The sequence below is a fragment of the Schistocerca americana genome, chromosome 1 (assembly GCF_021461395.2).
Source record: "Schistocerca americana isolate TAMUIC-IGC-003095 chromosome 1, iqSchAmer2.1, whole genome shotgun sequence".
Lineage (NCBI taxonomy): Eukaryota > Metazoa > Arthropoda > Insecta > Orthoptera > Acrididae > Schistocerca > Schistocerca americana.
This window is the reverse complement of record NC_060119.1, coordinates 916,843,774-916,870,754: the sequence shown is the minus strand read 5'-3', so window position 1 is coordinate 916,870,754 and position 26,981 is coordinate 916,843,774. Positions and strand designations below refer to the sequence as shown.

At 38.9% G+C, this 26,981-nt stretch overlaps 1 protein-coding gene across 1 annotated transcript in view; it reads right to left on the bottom strand.

The window, feature by feature from the left end:
• LOC124595129 overlaps window positions 1-26,981 on the bottom strand; it is a 160,441-nt gene that overhangs the window by 30,110 nt on the left and 103,350 nt on the right. The window contains exon 4 of the mRNA XM_047133728.1: window positions 20,691-20,806. Coding sequence (XP_046989684.1) covers window positions 20,691-20,806 — 116 coding nt within the window. The remainder of the gene's footprint in view (window positions 1-20,690; window positions 20,807-26,981) is intronic.

Here is a 26,981-nt window from a genome sequence, read left to right as displayed (position 1 = left end):
GTGTATGTGGACTATGCATAAAAGAAATTGTTATTGCCATACTTAGATTAAGAAATCTACAGTTTGTAACACAATATTCATATCTCACATTCAAATATTTACAGTTTGTGACACAGTCTAAGATCTAAGATAACATATATTTTTAGATAGATGGCCTTCCATCATACGAGTGTACTAAATCTAGAAACTCATCTATTGAATCTACAGGATTGTTTAGGAGCCATAATATTAATTTCGTTTTTAGTTTTGTAATGTGCAATTTGGAGATATTAGGATGGAAGCAATTCAGGAGTTTTATGCCTGCATAGTGAGAGCTTTTCTCATAAAGTGTTGTTCTATGAGAGATGATGTGGGGTCTCTCTCCACCTCTAGTGTTGTGATCATGTATTTCTTTATTAAGTGTTTTGTTACTGTTTACTGCTATAATGATTATCTTCAGCACATACAGGTTATGAACAGTTAGTATTTTAAATTCTTTAAACAAATTTCTGCAGGACTCCCTGGCACCCATAATTCTAAGTGCCTTCTTTTGTAAGATAAGTACACTTTTCATATTACCTTTACTGCTGGATTCCCATACCTCTATCCCATAGCTTAGATGGGATTCAAATAGTGCAAAATATATTTGCTTCAGAGTGGTGATGTTACAAAAAGGTGTCAGTTTTCTTAGGACATATATGGTAGTACATAGCTTTTTGCAAGTGTCATTCACATGATCAAACCAGTTTAACTCTGCGTCATGTGTCAGGCCCAGAAATTTGGTCGAGTATTATTTTTTAATGTATTCGTCACCCATTAAAATTTGGTTTTCATGAGTTTTTTGCCTCCCAAGATCAAAATCAATATAGACAGATTTACTTGTGTTTAATTTTTGTTTGTTTTTATTAAAATACTGCAGAATTAAGCCTGCTGCAGTATTGGATTCCACTTCGAGCTGCGAATAGCTTGGATTGCAGCATATTAATGTGGTATCATCTGCATATAAGATAGCTGTTGCATTGTTTGTTATGGACTGAATATCATTAACATAAATAACAAAAAGAAGTGGTCCTAATATTGACCCCTGTGGAATACCAAAATTTATGTCAGTGGTGTTTGATTTGTTTGCTCCCTCAGTAGTGCTAATAGACACAAACTGCTTCCTATTTGTCAAGTAGGGCCTCATTAGATTATGGGCTGTGCATCGAATGCCGTAGTTCCACAGTTTGTCCAGCAATATGGCCGTCTCAACACAGTCAAATGCTTTTTGTAAGTCCAGAAAGATGCCACATACATGTTCTTTGTTATCTATTGCTTGAGTGACACCTTCGATTAAGTTGGATGCTGCTGTAATAGTGGATGACCCCTTGACAAACCCATACTGCCCCTTAGAAACCACTTTTTTACATACCAGGAAGTTCCATATTCTTATGTATATTACTTTCTCAAAGATTTTGGATATTATTGGAAGAACAGAAATGGATCAAAAGTTTTCTACTAGATTCCTGTTTCTTGTTTTAAAAATAGGCACAACTCGAGCAATTTTCAACTCATCTGGAAATAGACCATCTTCCATATGAGAGTTGATAACTGTTGATAAAGGTGATGCAATTTTATGTATAAATTTCTTAAGAGTGTCCAGACTAAGACCATCATATCCTGCTGCATGGGAATTCTTTAAGCTAGTCACTATTTTAATAATTTCTTCTTTACTTGTTGGCATCAAAAATATACTTCCTGACACTGGTGTTCCTCTGAATTTGTATTTATGATTTTTAAGCTGATTGTTTATGCTGGAGCCAACAGAAGCAAAGTAATTGTTAAAAAGATCTGCTATCTTATTCTGATCGGTTTCTATTGTGCTGTTTATCAGCAAGTGATTTTCAGTTGTATGTTTCCCAGATTTACCTATTTCTCTATTTACTAGTGACCATGATGTTTTGGAGATATTATTTGAACTCTGAATAAAAATTTCAAAATGTTTCTGTTTTTCCGAAATTAGGAGGTCTACATAGTATTTATGATACTTTTTGAACTCTTCTTTTAATTTTTTATTGCTCGAGTCATTTAACATAGCATACTCATACCATCTTAGTTTTTCTCTAGCCTCAGTGACTGAACTTGATATCCAGTTTCGGGTTACAGCATGTGACTGAATTCTCTTTTTTATTAATGGGCAGGCTTGGTTAAGAATGTAGAATAGTTTACTTGAGAATTTGCCATATGTATGAAGTGTCGTTAGAACACTGTTCCAATCCACATTCCTTAGCATATTATTCAAATGAGTATATATCTACAAATTTTTCAAATTAATGGCTTGAGAGCAAGTTATGTATACCTGACTGTGAGAGAAGAAGGAGTTTTTGAGGTAGATGCTGCAATTCTGCAATGCTGCAGAGGTGTTTCCAGTGGTGGTAATCAAATTTTTGCACTCATGAAAGAGAATCCTGGTTTTACTCTACTGAATTTTTGCATGTTAGAAACTGGTGGGTGTTATCCATTTTTTTTATTATGATGTGTTTGTTTTTGTTATATTCTTTTCTCACTTTGTAGTGGAATGCTTTATTTGTTAGGTTGTACTGTTTACTTGTCTTTGTCTGTGCTTCTCGTAGGGTGATGTTTTCATGGCTGGCTTGAGTTTGCAGCCTTTTTTATAAGATTGTGTCACAATTTTTGATTGGTAAATCCCTTCATTTCATTGTTCTTCATTTTCTCTGCCTCTCATGCTGCTCATTCTTGTTCAATAGGAACTTAAACATGCTTCACACTCTTCGTCTGTTTTGTTTTTACACTGTTCTGTTTGTTTTTGCTGTTTTGCGTCAGAACTGACAGGATCTTTTTCTCTTTTACATTTGGGCATTGTCTAAACTATAAATGAAATCAACTCTTCACTAACAAATACACTAAGTACACTTTACACACCTTATTTTCAATTTATATTCAGTTACTATATCATTTTGACTACACACACTTCACTGTCTGTTTTTATTCACTCACTGCACTACTTTTTCACAATTCTTGATTCTTCAGTCTGTTCATTTCATTGTCATTTAGTTTCTCTGCTTCTCGTGGTGCTCATTCTCTTAATTGAGAACTTAAAACGTACTTTGCACTCTTTGTCTGTTTTGCTTGTTTATTATTCTTTTCATTTTCACCATTTTGCTTCAGAGCAGGCAAGATTTCCTCCTCTTTTATACTTGAGCATTGTCTAAAATATAAATAAAATTATCTTTTTAGTAACAAATATACTAAGTACACTTTACATACTTTTCACTCTTTATTTTTGATTTATATTCAGTCACTGTCACTTTGGCTACTCACACTTCACTGTCTGTTTTTATTCACTCACTGCACTACTTTTTTTGGGTCCTTCCTTTGAACCCACAACTCGTCTTGCTTTATGTACCCCTACCAACGGGTAGCCCCACCAGTGGCGAATTCCATAACATACCAAAAAGGCTTCAAATGGTCCACAAAGTTCCAGAACATTCTATAATATCTGAGAGCGTTCTGTAATGTTCCAGAATGATCTGGGTTGTTCCAGGATGTTCCCAAATATTTTGGAATCTTTCCAAATATTCCAGGCTATTCCCCAACATTCTAGAACACCCCGGATCATTGTGGAACATTCCAGAACATTCTGCAATGTTGTCAAATGCTCTCAAATACTCTCATATGTTCTGGAATTTTCTCAGATACTTTCAAATGTTCTGGAATGTTCTAGAAATTTCTAGAGGGTGAAACTTCCCAGCCCTTATATCTTCAAACACACACCCTTCAGGTAAAAAGGGGAACCTTCTTCGTGGATGGGGAATAGAGGGCTGCCACACCATGTAACTCCTTTGATCATACCAAGACTCATTTTTGAGTTTTAGCAGCATGCACATTGTACACTTACTGGTGCTTTTATAATATACATTAATTTAATGATAAGATTTTGTATCAAAAGGATGGATTTGCTATGGGCAACAGTTTGTCAGCCCCTTTCGCTGAGATTTTCATAAATGCATAATAATAATGGAAAATCCTGGATGGAGCAATATGTAAAAGAAGGGGAAGGCAACCACTCACCTATAGCAGCTCTACAGTGGCACACAGTAATATAATGCAGAAAACAGCAGTCACACTAACTTTTCAGCACTAGCTCATTTTCCACCAATAATATAAACATTGACACACACAACCACACAGGCACCCAAACACACACTTCCACACTAGAAAATGAGTTTTTTCAACAAAATACTAATGTATGCAAAAACTTATCTATTATGGATAGTACGTAGACAACATCATACTACTGTATAGAGTCAACAAAAAAGAAACTCGTGAGGGAGCAGGAAGAGTGTGTGTGAGGCAGGAAAAAATTAAGTTCACAGTGGAATTAGGAGGAGAGGGAAATATAAGCTTTTTAGATCCCAGGTTAAGTAAAAAAGATGGAAGACTGCAGCTAAGCATATTTAGCAAGCCAATAGCTACTATTATGATCCTAAATTCAAAATCCTGTCACCCTAAAATGTATAAATGAGCTTATTTTACAGCTGTGATCAACAGGATGTTAAAATTGTGATTTGATCATAAAGGTGAAGCATAAGTATTGACCATTATTAAACAAGCAGCCAGGGTGAATCGATATAATGATTTAACAATCTTATACAACAAGCTAAGATCAAAAATACATGACATGGAGAAGACAGAATGTACTGATGATAAGATGTTTGTTACTATGTCACAAAATGGTGCACTTTCTGATATAATTGTGCAAGCTTTCATAAAAAGTAAAGTTAGCATTGGATTTCATTCAAAAGACATGATTGGTGCCAGGTTATGCCACAAAGTTGACAACAACAGGAACAAATATCTGGAATCCAGTGTCTACGAGGTCAACTGCTAAAATTATGAAAGGTTTTATGTTGGTCAGACTGGCAGGAATTTTCAGACTCAATTCAAGGAACACAAATACAACCAAACTTAGAGCGCATTTGGTACTCATTTGGATAAGGAAAAACATGTAGCAGAAAATATGCAGGCTAATTTGAAAGTGTTACATGTGGCACCAAAAGAACAATTATTGAACCTACTGGACCAAATGGAGATCGTGTGCAAAGAAAATGGCAACCAGGGTTACTACTTAACAAACACAATGTGTTTAACTTGAATGCCTACTTTGATGTATTCAGAAACTTACTAGTTTGAATAGTATCACCCACGACAGAAGTTTGGAGTGTGGCCATGCACACTAGGCATCTGGAGCTTGAAGGCTGGGGCTTGCTTCCACAAGCAACTCCACGAGCAGCACCAGCTGGATTCTACTCTGAATGCTCATTCAGCTATCAATAATTTCAATTAAAATAATTATCATTCCATTGACCATCTTAACATCAGTGCTTTGTCACACTGAAAGGTCTTCTGTAAATAAATTCTATCCAAAATAAAATTTTCACTCTGAAGCAACATGTGCACTGACATGGAGCTTCCTGGCAGGTTAAAACTTTGTATTTGTATTTCTTTATTGGTCCTGTAAATCATGTTTAGGTACATATTTTGCACAAACGATGTGGGACAAGTCAGGTTGGTACAGTATATACAACATCATACACATTGTTATTTTGAAAGGATAAATAATTAAAAATTATTCAATACATGTTGAATAATGATGACAAATTTAATATAATAAAATAAAATGATAGACTTATTAAGAATATTTTAGCAATTACACTACACTTTTCTGGTACTCTAAAAACCCAGAAACAGAACGGAAACAGTGGTCAAGCAAGTACTCTTTCAGTTTCACTTTAAACTTTTGTAAATTTTGCATCTGTTTCAAATAGGATGGCATGTGACTGTACAGCATTATGCCAGTATGATACACTCCTCTCTTACAAATGTTTGTACTTACTGTATTGACATGTAAGTAATGCTTCCGCCTACTATCATGTTATATTTGAAGATATTTCCATCTTTTAAAATACTTCCTTTTGTGAAATTTAATATTTCATACATATATAAGCAAGGAAGAGGCAGTATACTGAGATTTTTAAATATTGGTCTACACGAGTCTCTGTACTTAGCATGGTTTATTATTCTAACAATCTTTTTCTGTAGCCTAAATGTTTTGTTTGTCCCTACGGAGCTCCCCCAAAAGATAATGCCGTACATCAGCAGTGACTGAATACTGCCATGGTACATTGTGATCACAGACACACGGCTTGTATTTTGTGCGAGGATTCTTACTGCGTACGTAAGTGTGTTAAGTTTTTTATTTACATGGTTAAGATGTGTCTCCCATTTTAGGTTCTGCTGAATGCGTATACCTAAAAATTTTGTGTTGCTCACGGATGAGACAGTTTTTCCATCAATTTTAAAAATTGGTCTTGCAGGATGTAGTTTCTGTGAATTGTGGAAATTGACTGTCACTGTTTTTTCATTATTTATTATTAGCTTGTTTGTTCTGAACCATTGTGTCAAATTTTGTATTATATCTGTAGCTGTTTTTTGTAGGCTTTCCTCATCACGTGATTTGATTAGGATATTTGTGTCAGCTGTAAAAAGTACTGTTGTCCCTTTAGTTATTTTTTCTGACAAATCATTAACATAAAGAATGAAAAGAATTGGCCCAAGGACTCCATATGTAATGTTTTGCGCATTACTGTAAAAATTACATTTTTTGTGTTTTTATGTCTTTGTATTTTATTTGAGTGATCTGTTGACGGTCATGAAGGTAGGAATGTATCCACTTGTTTGGCAGGCCTCGTATTCCATAATTACCTAGCTTCTGCAACAGAGTATTATGATCAATTACATCGAAGTCTTTACTAAGGTCAAGAAATATGCCAGACACATGTTGCTTATTATCTACTGCAGTTAGAATTTCATTTAAGAAGGTATAAATAGCGGACTGTGTTGATCTGCCAGTTCTGAATCCATGTTGTGCATCACTTATTATGTTTTCTTTATTTAGAAAGGCTGTCAGCCTTCTAAGAAATAATTTTTCAAGAATTTTACCAAAGCCTGACAATACTGATACAGGTCTATAGTTTGCAGCTTCATGTTTGTCCCCTTTCTTGTACAGTGGTGTCACTTTTGCCATTTTCAGATTTTTCAGGACTATACCACTCACGAATGATGAATTGAAAATATCCGTAATGGTTCTACGATATATGTTATACTTGCTTTGATGATAATATCTGGTATTTCATCAGTACCTGCTGAATACTTATTGGGTAACCTTTTTATAATGACATATAATTCCTCAGGTGCTGTTGCAGACATGAATAGGGTTCTTGTAAGAAGTTTTGTATCTGACTGGAGTGTATTGCTGTCTGGTTGTGAGTTGTAATGTTTGGTAATCAGGTGGGGTGATACATTAGAAAAGTAGTTGTTAAATTTATTAGCCACTACTGTAGGGTTGTTTATTTTATTGTCGTTTTCATGAAGTTCTATATTTTTGTGGGCTAATGATGTAGTACCTGTTTCTCTGTTTATGATACTCCAGGTTGCTTTAGTCTTATTCCTGGAATTTTTTATTTGTTTGTCATTTTCCATTTTCTTTGCTTTTGTTATAACTTGCCTAAGTATTTGTTTATATTGTTTAAAGTAGTTGATAAATACAGGATTTGTGGTTTGCTTTGAGTATTCATATAAGTTCCTTTTATTCTGACATGATATTTTTATTCCTGTTGTGATCCATTTATTTGGTTTGTGCACAGAATTTATAAGTGACGTTTGTTTAGGAAAGGCTATTTCAAAAAAATGTTTGTATGTGGCCATAAATTTATCAAGCTTGTCATCTGTGCTGTTTGAACTGTAAACATCAGTCCAGATTTCTCTTCTCAAGAGAGAACAAAAGTAATCTATGTTTTCATTATTAAACTTCCTCACAATAGTTCTAGTTTTCTGGGCTTTCGTGTTTCCTGGAATAGCGATTGTTAGTATTTGGGAATTGTGATCACTAAAACCAGTGTTTGCAGTCTGTGAGTTGCAGATATATTTATCTATGTTTACAAACACCTGATCTATGGTTGTTGCAGAAGTAGTGGTTATACGAGTTGGGTTGGTTATAGTTGGTTTTAGTGGCAGACCAAGACACAAACTTTGGGGCCTTTGCCTTTTACGGGCAAGTGCTCTACCAACTCAGATACCCAGATTAGATTAGTTTTTTGTTCCATAGATCCATGCTGAGGAGATCCTCGTGGATGTGGAACATGTCAACTTTATTTTTTTTTAGCTGAAATAACAATACTAATAGTATGAATATATACATCATTTGTTTCTATTAAAAAAAAATTCGTCAATGGAGTAGAAAGAGTTGGCCACTAGTAAGTCTTTCAGGCTCCTTTTAAATTGACCTTTATTTGTAACTGAATTTTTTATGTTTGCTGGCAAATTATTGAAGATGAGTGTTCCTGAGTAGTGGACCCATTTTTGAACTAAAGTAAGTGCTTTTAAGTCTTTGTGCAGATCATTTTTGTTCCTGGTATTGTATGTATGAACTGAGCTGTTTGTTGGAAAAAGAAATATATTATTTAGGACAAATTTCATTAAGGAGTAAATACACTAAGAGGCAGTGGTTAGTACACCCAGTTCTTTCAAGAGGTTTCTACATGACGCCCGTGAATTTACTCCACAAATAATACGTATTACACGCTTTTGGACTCTGAAAACTTTTGTTTGACTTGAAGAGTTACCCCAAAATATTATACCATATGACATTATGGAATGAAAGTACGCAAAGTATGCAAGCTTTTTCATTTTTATGCCACCTATGTCTGCTAACACTCGAATTGCAAATACAGATTTGTTAAGGTGTTTCTGCAGTTCTGTGGTGTGGTCCTCCCAACTGAATTTATTATCAAGTTGTAATCCCAGGAATTTGAGACTGTCAACCTCTTTTATCTGCTCTTCTTCATTCTTTATGCATATGCTGGGTGGAACCCTCTTACAGGTTCTAAATTGCATGTAGTGAGTCTTTTCAATGTTTAATGTCAATCAGTTGGCTTTAAACCATTTATTAATATCCATGAAAATATCATTAGCGGCTCTTTCTAGAGCTATACTCGACATACTATTTATTGCAATACTTGTGCCATCTGCAAACAAAACGAACTCTGCTTCTGGCAGTGTAACTGATGAAAGATCATTAATGTACACAAGAAAAAGCAATGGCCCTAAGATGGATCCTTGTGGGACACCACATGTAATTTCTTCCCATTCTGATGATGACCGATGACTTAATTCACTAGTCCCTTGTACTGACACCCTTTGTTTCCTGTTAGCTAGGTTTGACTTGAACCATTTTGCAGCACTGCCCGTGACACCATAGAATTCTAATTTATTTAAAAGGATGTTGTGGTTCACACAATCAAATGCCTTTGACAAATCACAGAAAATACCTGCTGCTTGTAATTTGTTATTTAATGAATTAAGTACATTTGCACCGTAGGTGTAAATAGCCTTCTCGATATCAGAACCCTTCAGAAATCCAAACTGTGTTCTTGATAATACACTCCTGGAAATTGAAATAAGAACACCGTGAATTCATTGTCCCAGGAAGGGGAAACTTTATTGACACATTCCTGGAGTCAGATACATCACATGGTCACACTGACAGAACCACAGGCACATAGACACAGGCAACAGAGCATGCACAATGTCGGCACTAGTACAGTGTATATCCACCTTTCGCAGCAATGCAGGCTGCTATTCTCCCATGGAGACGATCGTAGAGATGCTGGATGTAGTCCTGTGGAACGGCTTGCCATGCCATTTCCACCTGGCGCCTCAGTTGGACCAGCGTTCGTGCTGGACGTGCAGACCGCGTGAGACAACGCTTCATCCAGTCCCAAACATGCTCAATGGGGGACAGATCCGGAGATCTTGCTGGCCAGGGTAGTTGACTTACACCTTCTATGGCACGTTGGGTGGCACGGAATACATGCGGACGTGCATTGTCCTGTTGGAACAGCAAGTTCCCTTGCCGGTCTAGGAATGGTAGAACAATGGGTTCGATGACGGTTTGGATGTACCGTGCACTATTCAGTGTCCCCTCGACGATCACCAGTGGTGTACGGCCAGTGTAGGAGATCGCTCCCCACACCATGATGCCGGGTGTTGGCCCTGTGTGCCTCGGTCGTATGCAGTCCTGATTGTGGCGCTCACCTGCACGGCGCCAAACACGCATACCACCATCATTGGCACCAAGGCAGAAGCGACTTTCATTGCTGAAGACGTCACGTCTCCATTCGTCCCTCCATTCACGTCTGTCGCGACACCACTGGAGGCGGGCTGCACGATGTTGGGGCGTGAGCGGAAGACGGCCTAACGGTGTGCGGGACCGTAGCCCAGCTTCATGGAGACGGTTGCGAATGGTCCTCGCCGATACCCCAGGAGCAACAGTGTCCCTAATTTGCTGGGAAGTGGCGGTGCGGTCCCCTACGGCACTGTGTAGGATCCTACGGTCTTGGCGTGCATCCGTGCGTCGCTGCGGTCCGGTCCCAGGTCGACGGGCACGTGCACCTTCCGCCGACCACTGGCGACAACATCGATGTACTGTGGAGACCTCACGCCCCACGTGTTGAGCAATTCGGCGGTACGTCCACCCGGCCTCCCGCATGCCCACTATACGCCCTCGCTCAAAGTCCGTCAACTGCACATACGGTTCACGTCCACGCTGTCGCGGCATGCTACCAGTGTTAAAGACTGCGATGGAGCTCCGTATGCCACGGCAAACTGGCTGACACTGACGGCGGCGGTGCACAAATGCTGCGCAGCTAGCGCCATTCGACGGCCAACACCGCGGTTCCTGGTGTGTCCGCTGTGCCGTGCGTGTGATCATTGCTTGTACAGCCCTCTCGCAGTGTCCGGAGCAAGTATGGTGGGTCTGACACACCGGTGTCAATGTGTTCTTTTTTCCATTTCCAGGAGTGTATGTTATTTGTGGTCAGATGGTTGAGAAGCTGCCTGTACATTACTTTTTCTAAAATTTTTGAGAATGCTGGCAAAAGTGAAATTGGTCTGTAGTTTGATGGTATCTCTTTATCCCCTTTCTTGAATAGATGCTTAACATCTGCATATTTTAGCCAGTCAGGAAATGTGTCAGTTATAATTGACTGGTTATACAAGTAACTTAGAATTGTACTAAACTCACAAGAACATGCCTTAATTAACTTTGTTGATATTTCATCGTAACCAGTAGAATGCTTTGTTTTCAAATATTTTATTATGGAAATTATTTATTTTGGTGATGTGAGTGACATATTCATGTACCTGAAGCTATTTGTAAAGGCTAGTTTCAGATATTCAAGGGCATTATTTACTGATCCTGACAATCCCATTCTATCAGTAACGGATATAAAGTACTTGTTAAATAGATTTGCCACACTATGCCCATCGGTTACTAATGTGTCATCTACCATTAGTGCTATTTGCTCCTGTTCCTTCCTGGTTCAACCAGTCTCCTCTTTCACTATATCCCATATTGTTTTTATTTTGTTCCCTGACATTGCTATCTTCTTTTCGTAGTGGATTTGTTTAGATGTCTGAATTACTTTTTTTAATATTTTACAGTATTCCTTGTATTTAGCTAAATCATCAGCATTGGAGCTATTCTTAGTCGACAGATACATTTTCCTTTTTGTCTTACAGGAAATCTTTATTCCTTGTGTGATCTATGGTTTTATTAGAGACGTATGTTTAATTTGAGTAACTTTTAGAGGAAAACAGTTTTCAAACATGGTACTGACATTGTTCATGAATATGTTATATTTCTCACTATAAACATCTTTCCAGTTCATATCTTTGAGCAGTTTTCTAAAACACTCAATTTTTGGTTGATTGAATACTCTCCTGTACTCACATTTAGCAGTCTTGATAATCTGCTTAGAATTTACATCTAAAACAAGGAGCTGCATGTCATGATCTGATAGTCCATTTATTACAGGTTTTATGATATGATTTTGTTCCTTTGATTTGTCTATAAAAATGTTATCAGAGGCTGTCCTTGAGGATTTAGTGATCCTAGTTGGAAAGTTTACAGTGTGAGTTTGATTGAAAGACAACATTACTAACTGCAGTAAATGTTTACTGGAAGATTGCATTAGAAAATCTGTATTAAAGTCACCAGCAATCAAAATTTCTTTGTTTCTTCCTGTTAAATAACCCAAAAGAGCTTCTAGATGATTTATCAATAGATTATAATTTCCTGCAGGTGCTCGGTAAATAGTTACTATTATATAGGATCTGTTATGGAACTCTACTTCTGTTGCACATGCTTCTAGATGCTGGTCTAAACGGAATTTATTAATGTCAATGTTCTTGAATTTATGGCAGTTTTTAATAAATGTGGCAACTCCTCCTCCATCCATATCTACTCTGCAGAAGTAGGAAGCATGACGGACAACCCATCCTCGTGACTAGCACTCATGGAAGAAAGGATATTGTGGAGACATGGCTTAGCCACAGCCTGGAAACACCTCAGGTTATGGCTCAGTCATGTCAAGCAAGTTTTGCAGGAGGAATTCCGTGAGGTTTGGAAGGTAGGAGATGAGGTACTTGCAAGGGCAAAATTGTGAGAATGGGTCATGAGTCACACTTGGGTACCTCAGTTCATTGAGCACTTGCCCACAAAAGGCAAAGGTGCCAAGTTTGCGTTTGGTTTGGTACACAATTTTAATCTGTCAGGAAGATCAAACAGAGTCTATATTACTTTTTAAACTTTTTATTCTAGCATTCACACAGTGTTGCTTTATTTACTTTGTCACATTAGGATGTATCTGTTAATAGTTTTTTGTCACCTTTTACAAGTTTATTCAGATTTTAAATATGGATTTTATTTCTACAAACTGAATTTCATTGTTAGATATCAAGATTCCCATGTGAAATAATTTTAATTAATTACTATGCATTTTATATTTTAAACTATTGGATTTATGATGCTGATCACTCATGTGCCACAGCACTAGTACCCTCTAATGGCTACATTTGTGTCTGTATAATAATATGACACCAGCAGGCCATTACTGGAACATATTATCTAGCTATGGATATAGATTGTTTGATGCTGATACTTGTATCAGAATACATTTAATAGTATGAATGTCTGGTATATATGGCTGTTAGGCATGTAATCTTTTTATGTATTCCTATATTTGCTGTGTATTCAGCCCTTTTGTCACATGACGGCAGTAAGCCAAAACTAGTCTTTCTAAATTGTATAGTATATGTGATCAACATGGGCATTTATGAATAAAACCATAATTTCTCTGGTTCATTGGGACTTGTCTGTTTTTTGAGTCCCAATCATTAGCTATACTAGCACTAGTGTAGTGACCCATTTCACGTAAGTCACGAAATTTTTCATCATTATGGATTCCAGCATGCTGAGTGAAAGTACAAATATAATAGACACTTTAAATATTAATTGTGTTAGAAATAATGTAAAGATAATACTTTTCAAAATCTATCTGTTGTTGGAAAACTTCTGCAGCAAGCTCCTGAAATGCAGGAGGCCAGATGATTCATTGCTTTTTGGCATTGTGTAATACAATGTCACTAAAACTTTTCAGTGCTACAACAGAGAATGTGGTTATCATCTTGAGATAATGATGTTTATTTTGGCAGATGAATCTTGCAGCCTTTATGCTGCCAATGCTAGTACCTGTTGTCAAGTGTCTGTGCACTACATATTGCAATATGACAGTTTGTGTCATTAGATTTTCCATTTTCAGTCATGTTGTTCAGAACATAATGAATAAACATAATCATGTACAGATGGTAATCACATACTCCACTGAAATATTGCAAAAGTTTAATAAAATAATCTGATACATTTCCAGAGAACATTTGTGACAACTGCTGTGTATGGTAATGGAGTGCATGATATCAAAAGAATATGTCACATTCTGATGGTATAAGAGGTAGGCAAATGAAAACCCAACACACACCACAATGATCCTATGGAATGGCTCCATTCAGAAGTAATTACTGCACACATTAAAATGTCCCACTGCAAGATGAGATGATCAGTTCCTTTTTCGTGGATCTTGGTTGGCTGCTGATGGATCCACAACCACGCCCACTCTTGCATTTCCTCGTCAGACTGAAACTGACATCCACATGTCATTCTTCAGACTGCCACAGATAGGAAAATCACATGGCGAAAGATCTGAACTGTACAGAGGATGTTGCAGTGTTTCCCAACCAAACTGCTGAATTATAACCTTTGTCCAGTAGTTTGTTTGGGGGCAGGTATACCCGTGCTACAGGATGATTGCATCCAACAGCATTCCTGAGTGTTGATGGGTTACATGTGGGATGCTTCCATTGCTGGCTTTGTGGTTTGCTCTCAAGCTCTTGGAAAGTTGTTGAAGGAATCATCCTATTGTACCCCGACAATGCTAACTGCACAAAGGCTATGCTTCAGCAATTTGGTTGGGAAACACTGCAACATCCTTCTTGCAGCCCATATCATTCACCATGTGATTTTCACATCTTTGGTGACGTGAAGAAACATCTGCATGATCAGTGGTTTCAGTCAGATGAAGAAGTGCAAGAGTGGGTGCAGTTGTGGATCTGTCACTGGCCAACCACATTCTATGAAACAGGTATTGAACATCTCCATCTCCCAGGGGCACTAATGACTTAATGTTGTGATGATTACTCTTGAATGGAACAATTCCATCATATCACTGCAGCAGATGTTCAGTTTTCATTTGACTGTCCCTCATAATTGAAAAATTTGTGCATTTTACAAAAGAAGAAAGTAATAAATAAAAAAAATTAAATAATAGTAAGCAAAGAGCAGAGAGAAAGTGGTTCACTTTAAGCATAGCAACTATACGTATTGTGCTCTATGAGATGTCAAAATTGAAAGCACTGTTCAGAACTTTCACTGCATTTCACCACAAGAGTGAAGAAGGCACAATTACTGTTCAGGGAGATTTGTCCACAAAAGTTATTGTGACAAAAAACATTTTAAAAACTTTAAAGAATTTAAAAGCTTTCAAATAATTCAAAGCACAAAGTCTTGCCTATAGCACCAGTTTTGTAGAAAAATAATAATATTACACATATTTTCTTGCAAATTAAAATATATCTGACTGTATTCCACTCAAAGAAGTAGCTTTTAGCATAAAAACAACTATTCACAGACTGGTTTCGAAATAATTCTTTTACCACATCCAGACCATATGCTATGTCACAAGAAGAAGGCAAAGAGACCTCAACAAATAAAACCTTTCACGCACTTCACATTACATGCCCTGAAGGTATAATTTGTAACACACTGTCCAGAGATCTTGATTTAAATTTTAGTCTGCCACACAGAGCAATTATTTTAATGAATATTAGTAAAGGACAAAAGAAAGTTATTGATTTCTGAGATACTTTTACACATGAAGAGCTAAGAAAGAGATGGCATATTTTAAAACACCTTACAAAACACCAACCTCTGATGGGATCAGATCAGCCTGTGACCGGACCACCTCTGCTGCAACCACTGTACAGCATTTTAGATTGGTATGACAACCAATCAGCTGTCAACTGGAATAAATGGCCACTGTCAAACTGTAGTCAAAAACAAGGTGGACCACCAAGTCACACAACATGCAAGAGAATGCAACACGCAAGATTTCAATGGCTGCTTCACAATCCATGCCATCTGGATCCTTCCACCACCACCAGCTTTTCTGAGAAAATTTCTACAGATGGGGGCTATCCTTACAGCAATCCTTTGCTCCCGTAACCTTCTTAGCTGAAACCTAAGGTAACTCACTGGCCCCCAACCCTCACCCCATAGTATATCTATGTGTGCATGAGCGTGTGTGTGTGGTTGTGTGTGTGTGGTTGTGTGTGTGTGTGTGTGTGTGTGTGTGTGTGTTAATCACCCCATGCCCCAGTACCACTGCCCAGTTTGTGGTTCCACAGCAGTTAGTTGTGGGCTGTTACATCAATCACATGACCAGCCATCTGCCAGTTGCCCCCTCTACCTGTACCCCTAGATAGCCCACAGATGGCTCTCCACTCTCCCACAAGCTGCTAGATGCTTCCCCCCAACCCGCTCACTGCCTCCAATCTCTCTCCATCCTTCACCCTGCCACACCCCACACCCCCACCTTACCTAAGTACACTCACCGTGGACCAGTAAAGAGCTCGCAGTCAAGTGAGAACAATGTAGGGAGACAGACATGTGCATGCGCGCGCGTGTGTGTGTGTGTGTGTGTGTGTGTGTGTGTGTGTGTGTGTGTGCGCGCGCGCGCATGTTTTTCCTACAGCTAGAAAAAGGAAGTGCATTTCAAAAGTTAGTCAAGCTCTACATTTTTTTTATTATTATTATTATTATTTCTTTCTTTTCTCAGACGTTATGTCTGGTCAAAAATGGAAAGTGACGCGGACCTTGATCAAGTGTGACTTCCTTTTAACTGTACAGTATATGTTATATTGCATTTAGGAACTTTCGGGTGATTGAAAATGTATCAATAATTACGGATTTCTGTAGTTGTATATATAGATTTGGATGTAGCTGTATTGCATTGATGTACTGGTGGATATTGTGTAGTATGACTCCTGTAGTTGATAGTATAATTGGTGTAATGTCAACTTTATCCTGATGCCACATGTCCTTGACTTCCTCAGTCAGTTGGATGTATTTTTCAATTTTTTCTCCTGTTTTCTTTTGTATATTTGTTGTATTGGGTATGGATATTTCGATTAGTTGTGTTAATTTCTTCTTTTTATTGGTGAGTATGATGTCAGGTTTGTTATGTGGTGTTGTTTTATCTGTTATAATGGTTCTGTTCCAGTATAATTTGTATTTATCATTCTCCAGTACATTTTGTGGTGCATACTTGTATGTGGGAACGTGTTGTTTTATAAGTTTATGTTGTAAGGCAAGCTGTTGATGTATTATTTTTGCTACATTGTCATGTCTTCTGGGGTATTCTGTATTTGCTAGTATTGTACATCCGCTTGTGATGTGATCTACTGTTTCTATTTGTTGTTTGCAAAGTCTGCATTTATCTGTTGTGGTATTGGGATCTTTAATAATATGCTTGCTGTAATATCTGGTGTTTATTGTTTGATCCTGTATTGCAATCATGAATCCTTCCGTCTTATTGTATATATTGCCTTTTCTTAGCCATGTGTTGGATGCGTCTTGATCGATGTGTGGCTGTGTCAGATGATACGGGTGCTTGCCATGTAGTGTTTTCTTTTTCCAATTTACTTTCTTCGTATCTGTTGATGTTATGTGATCTAGAGGGTTGTAGAAGTGGTTATGAAATTGCAGTGGTGTAGCCGATGTATTTATATGAGTGATTGCTTTGTGTATTTTGCTAGTTTCTGCTCGTTCTAGAAAGAATTTTCTTAAATTGTCTACCTGTCCATAATGTAGGTTTTTTATGTCGATAAATCCCCTTCCTCCTTCCTTCCTGCTTAATGTGAATCTTTCTGTTGCTGAATTATTAATATTATTATTATTATTATTTTTTAATGCCTATCTCTGATGTAGATGTTTTGCCTTTCAGTGAGTTGTTACCTTTATTGCTAAATAATTCACAATCTTCAACCAGAACTTTCTAAACTTAGATATTATTATGAAATGAATGCACAGAATAGTATTACAGTGAAATTATATGGAATATTCAGAAGACAACTGAAAGCTTACCAATTGTTTGTTTAATCAGCATAAAAACATCACAGAGGTGCTCAACAGTAAATGACTGCAATCTTTCATGACTGAAGTCATATATCAGTGCAATTCTTTTGGGTGTGTGATTACATTATGGCTCATATACTCAATGGCATTGGTCTCTTACTTAGCTTGCATATATCAAGAATCTCTCACCCAGCACAAAGTCCCAACTGTATTTAAAAGAACAGATATAAAAATTATAGACCATTATCCTTAACATTAGTATGCCACAGAATTCTTGAACATACTGTAAGTTCAAATATAATAAATTTCCTTGAGATAGAAAAGTTTCTGTTCACAAATCCAAAAAGATTTAGAATGCATCCCTTGTGTGAAGCTCAGTTTGCCCTTTTCTCACACTATATCCCAAAAGCCATGGATGAAGTGTCAATGACAAACTCCATATTTCTAGATTTCTTGAAAGTTATGACAGAGCATTGCTCTGCAGACTGTTAACATAGGTCCAAGCATATGGAATAGGTTCCCACACATGTGAGTGCCTCAAAGACTTCTTAAGTAGTAGAAACAAGTGTGTTGTCCTCAATGGCAAGTGTTCTTCAGAGGCAAGGGTATAATCAGGAGTGCACCAGGGAAGTTTTATAGGACTGCTCTTGTGCTCTATAAGCATAAATGATCTGATAAATAGTATGAGAAGCAACATGTGGCTATTTGCTGCTGACACTGTAGGATATGGGAAAGTATCATCATTGAGTGACTGTAGAGGGATACAGGATAACTCAGACATAATTTCTATTTAGTGTGATGAATAGCAGCTTGCTGTAAATGTGTAATAATGTAAGTTAATGAAGATGAGTAGGAAAAACAATGTTGTAAGGTTCAAATACAGTAATTGTAGTTTGCTGCTCTACAGAATCACCTAGATTAAATGTCTAGGCATAATGCTGCAAAGTGATATGAAATGGAGTGAACACATAGGGATGGAAGAAGGGAAAGCAAATGGCTGACTTCAGCTATTTGGAGAGTTTTAGGAAAGTGTAGCTCATCTAACCAGATCAAATTAAAGGAAGACTTCAATGCAATTCAGAGACACACTGTTGGATCTGTTACCCACATGTTCCACCAACACATGAGTGTTATGAAGATTCTTTGTGAACTTGAACTGGAATCCCTGGTGGGGAGACAACGTTCTTCTTGTAAAACTCTATTAAGAAAATTTAGAAAACAGGCATATCCAGCTGACTGCAGAATGATTCTCTTACTGCCAACATATGTCTCACATATAGACCCTTTGGACAAGAAAAGAGAAAATAGGGTTTAAATCAAACAATGGAAAATCCAGGGTGGAATGTAACAATATGAGAGAAGGAAAGTTGCTGCTCACTATATAGCGGAGATGCTGACTCGCGATAGACACAATAAAAAGATTCACAGTCTACTGCTGACAAAGGCCTTAATGATCAAAAGCTATGATTGTGTGAATCTTTTTATTGTGCCTATCGCGACTCAGCATCTCTGCTATATGGTGAGTAGCAACTTTCCTTCTCTCGTGAAATCAGGGTTTATACTGAGGCATAAATGTGGTTTTTTTCCCCTTGCTCCATTTCTGCGTTGAATAGAAAAGGAAATGTCACACCATGTGGTGACTTGTGGAGTACAGTGTTTATGTACATGGAGGAATAAAACAACCACCAATGGATAGTCATGCACCCTAAAGAATAATTTAGAAGTATGCTCCAGAATCACTTGCAGCTTATGATACAAAAAGGTAATGCACATTACAAATGGGGATACCTTCTTATGTATGTATGTATGTATGTATGTATGTATGTATTGAACTGGGGACCTAGAAACAATGGAGAGGCTTTGTCCCCACCATAGCCCTCAGTGGCGCACAACCCCACAACAGGCTACAGCAGGCCACTCACCCCACTGCTGCCCCACACCGAACCCAGGGTTATTGTGCAGTTCAGCCCCCAGTGGATCCCCTGGGAACGTCTCATTCCAGACGAGTGTAGCCCCCATGTTTGTGTGGTAGAGTAATTATGGTGTACGCGTATGTGGAGACAGTGTTTGCACAGCAATTGCGGACATAGTGTAACTGAGGCAGAATAAGGGGAACCAGCCCTCATTCATAGAGGCAGATGGAAAACCACCTCAAAAAGCAGCCACGGGCTGGTCGGCACACTGGACCTCGACACTAATCAGTCAGGTGGATTCGTACTGGGGACCGACACGCCTTCCCACTCGGGGAGCAGTACGTTAGACCGTACGGCTAGACAGGTGGGTGGATTCCTTCTTAACTAGTATGCTCCTTGTATGAACACATTCTGTACTGACATAAGCTGCCGCCACCACAACTTGGCCTCTGAGTGTACAATATCTATGTAGAAGTCAAAGAAGCACTCCTCTAACATAGGTAAAGCCAAGGCATGGTTACTGCTCCCCAGACAAGCACATGCAAGCCATAACCCATGAATAGTGTGCAATATCTGCAATGTCCTCTGCTGTAACAATTTAGGAAGTATACAGTTAATATGAGATTACACCATCATGTGACTTTTATAAGTATCTCATGAACAAACTGTCCAAATACTTTGCTGACTTAATCTAATTCCCTAATAGTTCCAACTTCACTCAGTTTCCTGTCTCATTTCTTTAATCTTTTTAAATTTTTGCTATACTCTGGAAGTAAAATTTTGGATACAGTTAGGGACAGTATCTGGAATGTATATTACACCATATGTGGTAGTGTATATTTGATATTTTCTGGTCTCCTAACTGGTTTGACATACTAGAACAATAATAGTAAGACATACTACAATTTGTTACATGCATAAAGTTTTCCCACAGCAAAGACTGTTTCAAGATCTGTACTAAACATTGATATCCAGAATGGATGATATACCCAACCTGACTGTAAACAGAACTCATAGTGAGCATTTCATTGATATGGTCAATAAACAAGTTATTTAAATGTCATGAATATAATAAGTTACAACTAATCTAGATGATATATTCTCTTTCCCCATTATTTATGTCTCTATGAATGAAATGGGGAAGTTCTTACCTGCAAAAGAATAAATATTTTGCCAATATAACCAGTATCATTCCAGTGATGTTTTTCAATTGGATTTAACCCTCTGAAAAACTCTTTTACTAATGTCCTCTTGCTAAAATCTGAATCTGTACAAGAAAATCAAATTTAATTATTTATGAGTGGTTAAAAATGCACATTCTTAGGGTGGGGTCTGTGTAATATCTTATTCTATACACATCAATCTGCGCTTTGTATATTATGTGTAATGATGTTATGATAGCAGAATTTATCATAACTGATCAGACTTTCTATTGGTCTTAATTGCACATAGTTATTGGCAGTAAGTAGCAAATAAGAAGTTTACTCAACTGCAATTTTTAGGAAAACAAATATTAATTCTTCTTGAAAGTTTTATGCATCAGACAATCTCAGAAATCAGTTCAGTTTGCATTGGAAATTGTAGTCTTCCATAATAGTGTTTTGAACTTTCCAGCATATTCCAATATGTGCAAGAAGGTGAGAGGAGAAATTTGAGAGTGATAAAATTAACTGCGTAAGAGCTCAATCAAGCATCTAAAAGATCGTTATATAGCTGAGTAGAGTGACATTATTTCTCCAACTTATATCCAGAATGTTTCCTAATTTAATAATCGAAGAGTCTGTACATATCTTCTTCATATAATTCCAATCACAAGAGTTTAACCAATTCTAAGTTCTGGAGATTTGTTGTTTAAAAGTTAATTTGAAAAGTTAATCTATCAAGAAAGATTCTCCCTGATAACACTTAGCTTGGGAAACTGTTAAAATTGTTTCTTGTCCATTCACTGATTAGTTCATCTGCATTCATCATAACTGGATGAACGATCAGGTATGAATATGAACGACTTGAGGTATAAATTACCAGAGAGGGCTAACTGTCTAGTTCTGTATACAATCTTAACCTTTTTACTGCTCATTTATTTGTATTGTGCTGCCTGCCTGTGGCTCTTTACTTGAGATGGATACATACTATTGAACTTACTGCATTTCTTGTACAAGCACACCTATCCTAATGGCACAATAATTTTATGAGAGTAACCTGCTTCATTATTTGTGTTTCTTAAAGATTACCACCTAATTACTGCAGTTCTTCTTTGAATCATTTAATGTTCTTAAGTACATTTAATGACAGAATTTATTTTCTATAATAGACTTTTAAGATGTAGAAGTGGACACTAACATAATTAGAAAGATTTTACATGGCTCCATCATTTGGAACTGGATCATAAATTGAACACTTCCATCTCTGGACACTTGCAAGGGGACCAGACTATGGATGGGACACTCAAAAATACCTGACATGCAGTAGCCTGTTCTCTTTGCATGCGGAATGGTAGTAGACCTCGCACATACTTCTTAGGAGGTAGAGAGAGGGCTGAGTTGTGATAAAAATGATTAAAAATAAAACTACTTGTCAGGCAAGGGTGAAGATGTTTGTATGTATTGTGAATGGTCCAAGAAGAAAATGGCTTTGGTAGTTATCATTTAGTACAGGAATGCTGTAGTGTGCTGTAACAGTTGATTAGCACTAAGATCCCATTTTTTCCTTTGCTTGTGCAAATTGCAATTATACTGGGAGGGGGGTAGGGGAGGGGGGGCAAAGCTCAGTATGTCCCACACACATTGTCCATGCAGCAGCTGAAATTGTTGTTATCAGTATTGAAGTTGTGCATACATCGCAGCATTGCAGTTGTGCTGACATTGCAGTTTCTTCTTCTTTTTTTTTTCTGTCAGTGTGGCTGAATGAGTTGACACTGAAGCTGTTTTTATTCAGTTTGTCTATATAACAGCTGTTCCTGGTCTACATCTACATTTATACTCTGCAAGCCACCCAACGGTGTGTGGCGGAGGGCACTTTACGTGCCACTGTCATTACCTCCCTTTCCTGTTCCAGTCGCGTATGGTTCGCGGGAAGAACGACTGTCTGAAAGTCTCCGTGCGTGCTCTAATCTCTCTAATTTTACATTCGTGATCTCCTCGGGAGGTATAAGTAGGGGGAAGCAATATATTGGATACCTCATCCAGAAACGCACCCTCTCGAAACCTGGCGAGCAAGCTACACCGCGATGCAGAGCGCCTCTCTTGCAGAGTCTGCCACTTCAGTTTATTAAACATCTCCGTAACGCTATCACGGTTACCAAATAACCCTGTGACGAAACACGCCGCTCTTCTTTGGATCTTCTCTATCTCCTCCGTCAAACCTATCTAGTACGGATCCCACACTGATGAGCAATACTCAAGTATAGGTCGAACGAGTGTTTTGTAAGCCACCTCCTTTGTTGATGGACTACATTTTCTAAGCACTCTCCCAATGAATCTCAACCTGGTACCCGCCTTACCAACAATTAATTTTATATTATCATTCCACTTCAAATCGTTCCGCACGCATACTCCAAGATATTTTACAGAAGTAACTGCCACCAGTGTTTGTTCCGCTATCATATAATCATACAATAAAGGATCCTTCTTTCTATGCATTCGCAATACATTACATTTGTCTATGTTAAGGGACAGTTTCCACTCCCTGTACCAAGTGCCTATCCGCTGCAGATCTTCCTGCATTTCGCTACAATTTTCTAATGCTGCAACTTCTCTGTATACTACAGCATCATCCGCAAAAAGCCACATGGAACTTCCGACACTATCTACTAGGTCATTTATATGTATTGTGAAAAGCAATGGTCCCATAACACTCCCCTGTGGCAAGCCAGAGGTTACTTTAACATCTGTAGACGTCTCTCCATTGATAACAACATGCTGTGTTCTGTTTGCTAAAGACTCTTCAATCCAGCCACACAGCTGGTCTGATATTCCGTAGGCTCTTACTTTGTTTATCAGGCGACAGTGCGGAACTGTATCGAACGCCTTCCGGAAGTCAAGAAAAATAGCATCAACCTGGGAGCCTGTATCTAATATTTTCTGGGTCTCATGAACAAATAAAGCGAGTTGGGTCTCACACGATCGCTGTTTCCGGAATCCATGTTGATTCCTACATAGTAGATTCTGGGTTTCCAAAAATGACATGATACTCGAGCAAAAAACATGTTCTAAAATTCTACAACAGATCGACGTCAGAGATATAGGTCTATAGTTTTGCGCATCTGCTCGACGACCCTTCTTGAAGATTGGGACTATCTGTGCTCTTTTCCAATCATTTGGAACCCTCCGTCCCTCTAAAGACTTGCGGTACACGGCTGTTAGAAGGGGGGCAAGTTCTTTCGCGTACTCTGTGTAGAGTCGAATTGGTATCCCGTCAGGTCCAGTGGACTTTCCTCTATTGAGTGATTCCAGTTGCTTTTCTATTCCTTGGACACTTATTTCGATGTCAGCCATTTTATCGTTTGTGCGAGGATTTAGAGAAGGAACTGCAGTGCGGTCTTCCTCTGTGAAACAGCTTTGGAAAAAGGTGTTTAGTATTTCAGCTTTACGTGTGTCATTCTCTGTTTCAATGCCATCATCATCCCGGAGTGTCTGGATATGCTGTTTCGAGCCACTTACTGATTTAACGTAAGACCAGAACTTCCTAGGATTTTCTGTCAAGTCGGTACATAGAATTTTACTTTAGAATTCACTGAACGCTTCACGCATAGCCCTCGTTACGCTAACTTTGACATCGCTTAGCTTCTGTTTGTCTGAGAGGTTCTGGCTGTGTTTAAACTTGGAGTGAAGCTCTCTTTGCTTTCGCAGTAGTTTCCTAACTTTGTTGTTGTACTACGGTGGGTTTTTCCCATCCCTCACAGTTTTACTCGGCACGTACCTGTCTAAAACGCATTTTACGATTGCCTTGAACTTTTTCCATAAACACTCAACATTGTCAGTGTCGGAACAGAAATTTTCGTTTTGATCTGTTAGGTAGTCTGAAATCTGCCTTCTATTACTCTTGCTAAACAGATAAACCTTCCTCCCTTTTTTTATATTCCTATTAACTTCCATATTCAGGGATGCTGCAACGGCCTTATGATCACTGATTCCCTGTTCTGCACTTAAAGAGTCGAAAAGTTCGGGTCTGTTTGTTATCAGTAGGTCCAAGATGTTATCTCCACAAGTCGGTTCTCTGTTTAATTGCTCGAGGTAATTTTAGGATAGTGCACTCAGTATAATGTCACTCGATGCTCTGTCCCTACCACCCGTCCTAAACATCTGAGTGTCCCAGTCTATATCTGGTAAATTGAAATCTCCACCTAAGACTATAACATGCTGAGAAAATTTATGTGAAATGTATTCCAAATTTTCTCTCAGTTGTTCTGCCACTAATGCTGCTGAGTCGGGAGGTTGGTAAAAGGAGCCAATTATTAACCTAGCTCGGTTGTTCAGTGTAACCTCTACCCATAATAATTCACAGGAACTATCCACTTCTACTTCACTACAGGATAAACTACTGCTAACAGCGACGAACACTCCACCACTGGTTGCATGTAATCTATCCTTTCTAAACACCGTCTGGACCTTTGTAAAAATTTCGGCAGAATTTATCTCTGGCTTAAGCCAGCTTTCTGTACCTATAACGATTTCAGCTTCGGTGCTTTCTATCAGCGCTTGAAGTTCTGGTACTTTACCAACGCAGCTTCGAAAGTTGACAATTACAATACCGATTGCTGCTTGGTCCCCGCATGTCCTGACTTTGCCCCGCACCCGTTGAGGCTGTTGCCCTTTTTGTCCTTGCCCAAGGCCATCTAACCTAAAAAACCGCCCAGCCCACGCCACACAACCCCTGCAGCCGCTTGTTGCGTGTAGTGGACTCCTGACCTATCCAGTGGAACCCGAAACCCCACCACCCTATGGCGCAAGTCGAGGAATCTGCAGCCCACACGGTCGCAGAACCGTCTCAGCCTCTGATTCAGACCCTCCACTCGGCTCTGTACCAAAGGTCCGCAGTCAGTCCTGTCGACGATGCTGCAGATGGTGAGCTCTGCTTTCATCCCGCTAGTGAGACTGGCAGTCTTCACCAAATCAGATAGCCGCCGGAAGCCAGAGAGGATTTCCTCCGATCCATAGCGACACACATCATTGGTGCCGACATGAGTGACCACCTGCAGATGGGTGCACCCTGTACCCTTCATGGCATCCGGAAGGACCCTTTCCACATCTGGAATGACTCCCCCCGGTATGCACACGGAGTGCACATTGGTTTTCTTCCCCTCTCTTGCTGCCACTTCCCTAAGGGGCCCCATTACGCGCTTGACGTTGGAGCTCCCAACTACCAGTAAGCCCACCCTCTGCGACCGCCCGGATCTTGCAGACTGAGGGGCAACCTCTGGAACAGGACAAGCAGCCATGTCAGGCCGAAGATCAGTATCAGCCTGTGACAGAGCCTGAAACCGGTTCGTCAGACAAACTGGAGAGGCCTTCCGTTCAGCCCTCCGGGATGTCTTTTGCCCCCTGCCACACCTTGAGACGACCTCCCACTCTACCACAGGTGAGGGATCAGCCTCAATGCGGGCAGTATCCCGGGCAACCACAGTCGTAGTCCAATCGGGGGATGCGTGGGACAGCTGGCCATCCCCGACAAACCCCCATCCGGACCCCCACAGTGATGCCCATTGGCAACAGCCTCAAGCTGTGTGACCGAAGCCAACACTGCCTGAAGCTGGGAGCGAAGGGATGCCAACTCAGCCTGCATCCGAACACAGCAGTTGCAGTCCCTATCCATGCTAAAAACTGTTTTGCAAAGAACGTCTGAACTAATCTACAGAGAGCGCAAACAAATCGACAAAATTTAAACGGTTATTAAAATACAAGATTGCCTAGTAAATACAGTAATGCTGCTACTTGCGCACTGCTGACACTGCTCGGCGGCGGAAGGAGACTATGCGATTTTACACTATTCAGGTACTAAAACGCGATGCTACAACTCTCAAATACTATAATACGCCCGAAATTTATGAATTAAACAATGCAAGTACCAAAAACACGCAAAGAAATTAAGAATTAAACTATGTAACAAATGAGTGAGCTTGGAGTATACGACTTGCTGCTGCAGCTGCTTATCCAACGGCGGCAGGGAGCACACTGACTGTGACCAACCGACACTGGCCGTTCAAAACAAAAACAGAAGACAAACGACTACACGAATTTACACTATTCAGGTACTAAAACGCGATGCTACAACTCTCAAATACTATAATACGCCCGAAATTTATGAATTAAACAATGCAAGTACCAAAAACACGCAAAGAAATTAAGAATTAAACTATGTAACAAATGAGTGAGCTAGGAGTATACGACTTGCTGCTGCAGCTGCTTATCCAACGGCGGCAGGGAGCACACTGGTTATGCAACTGT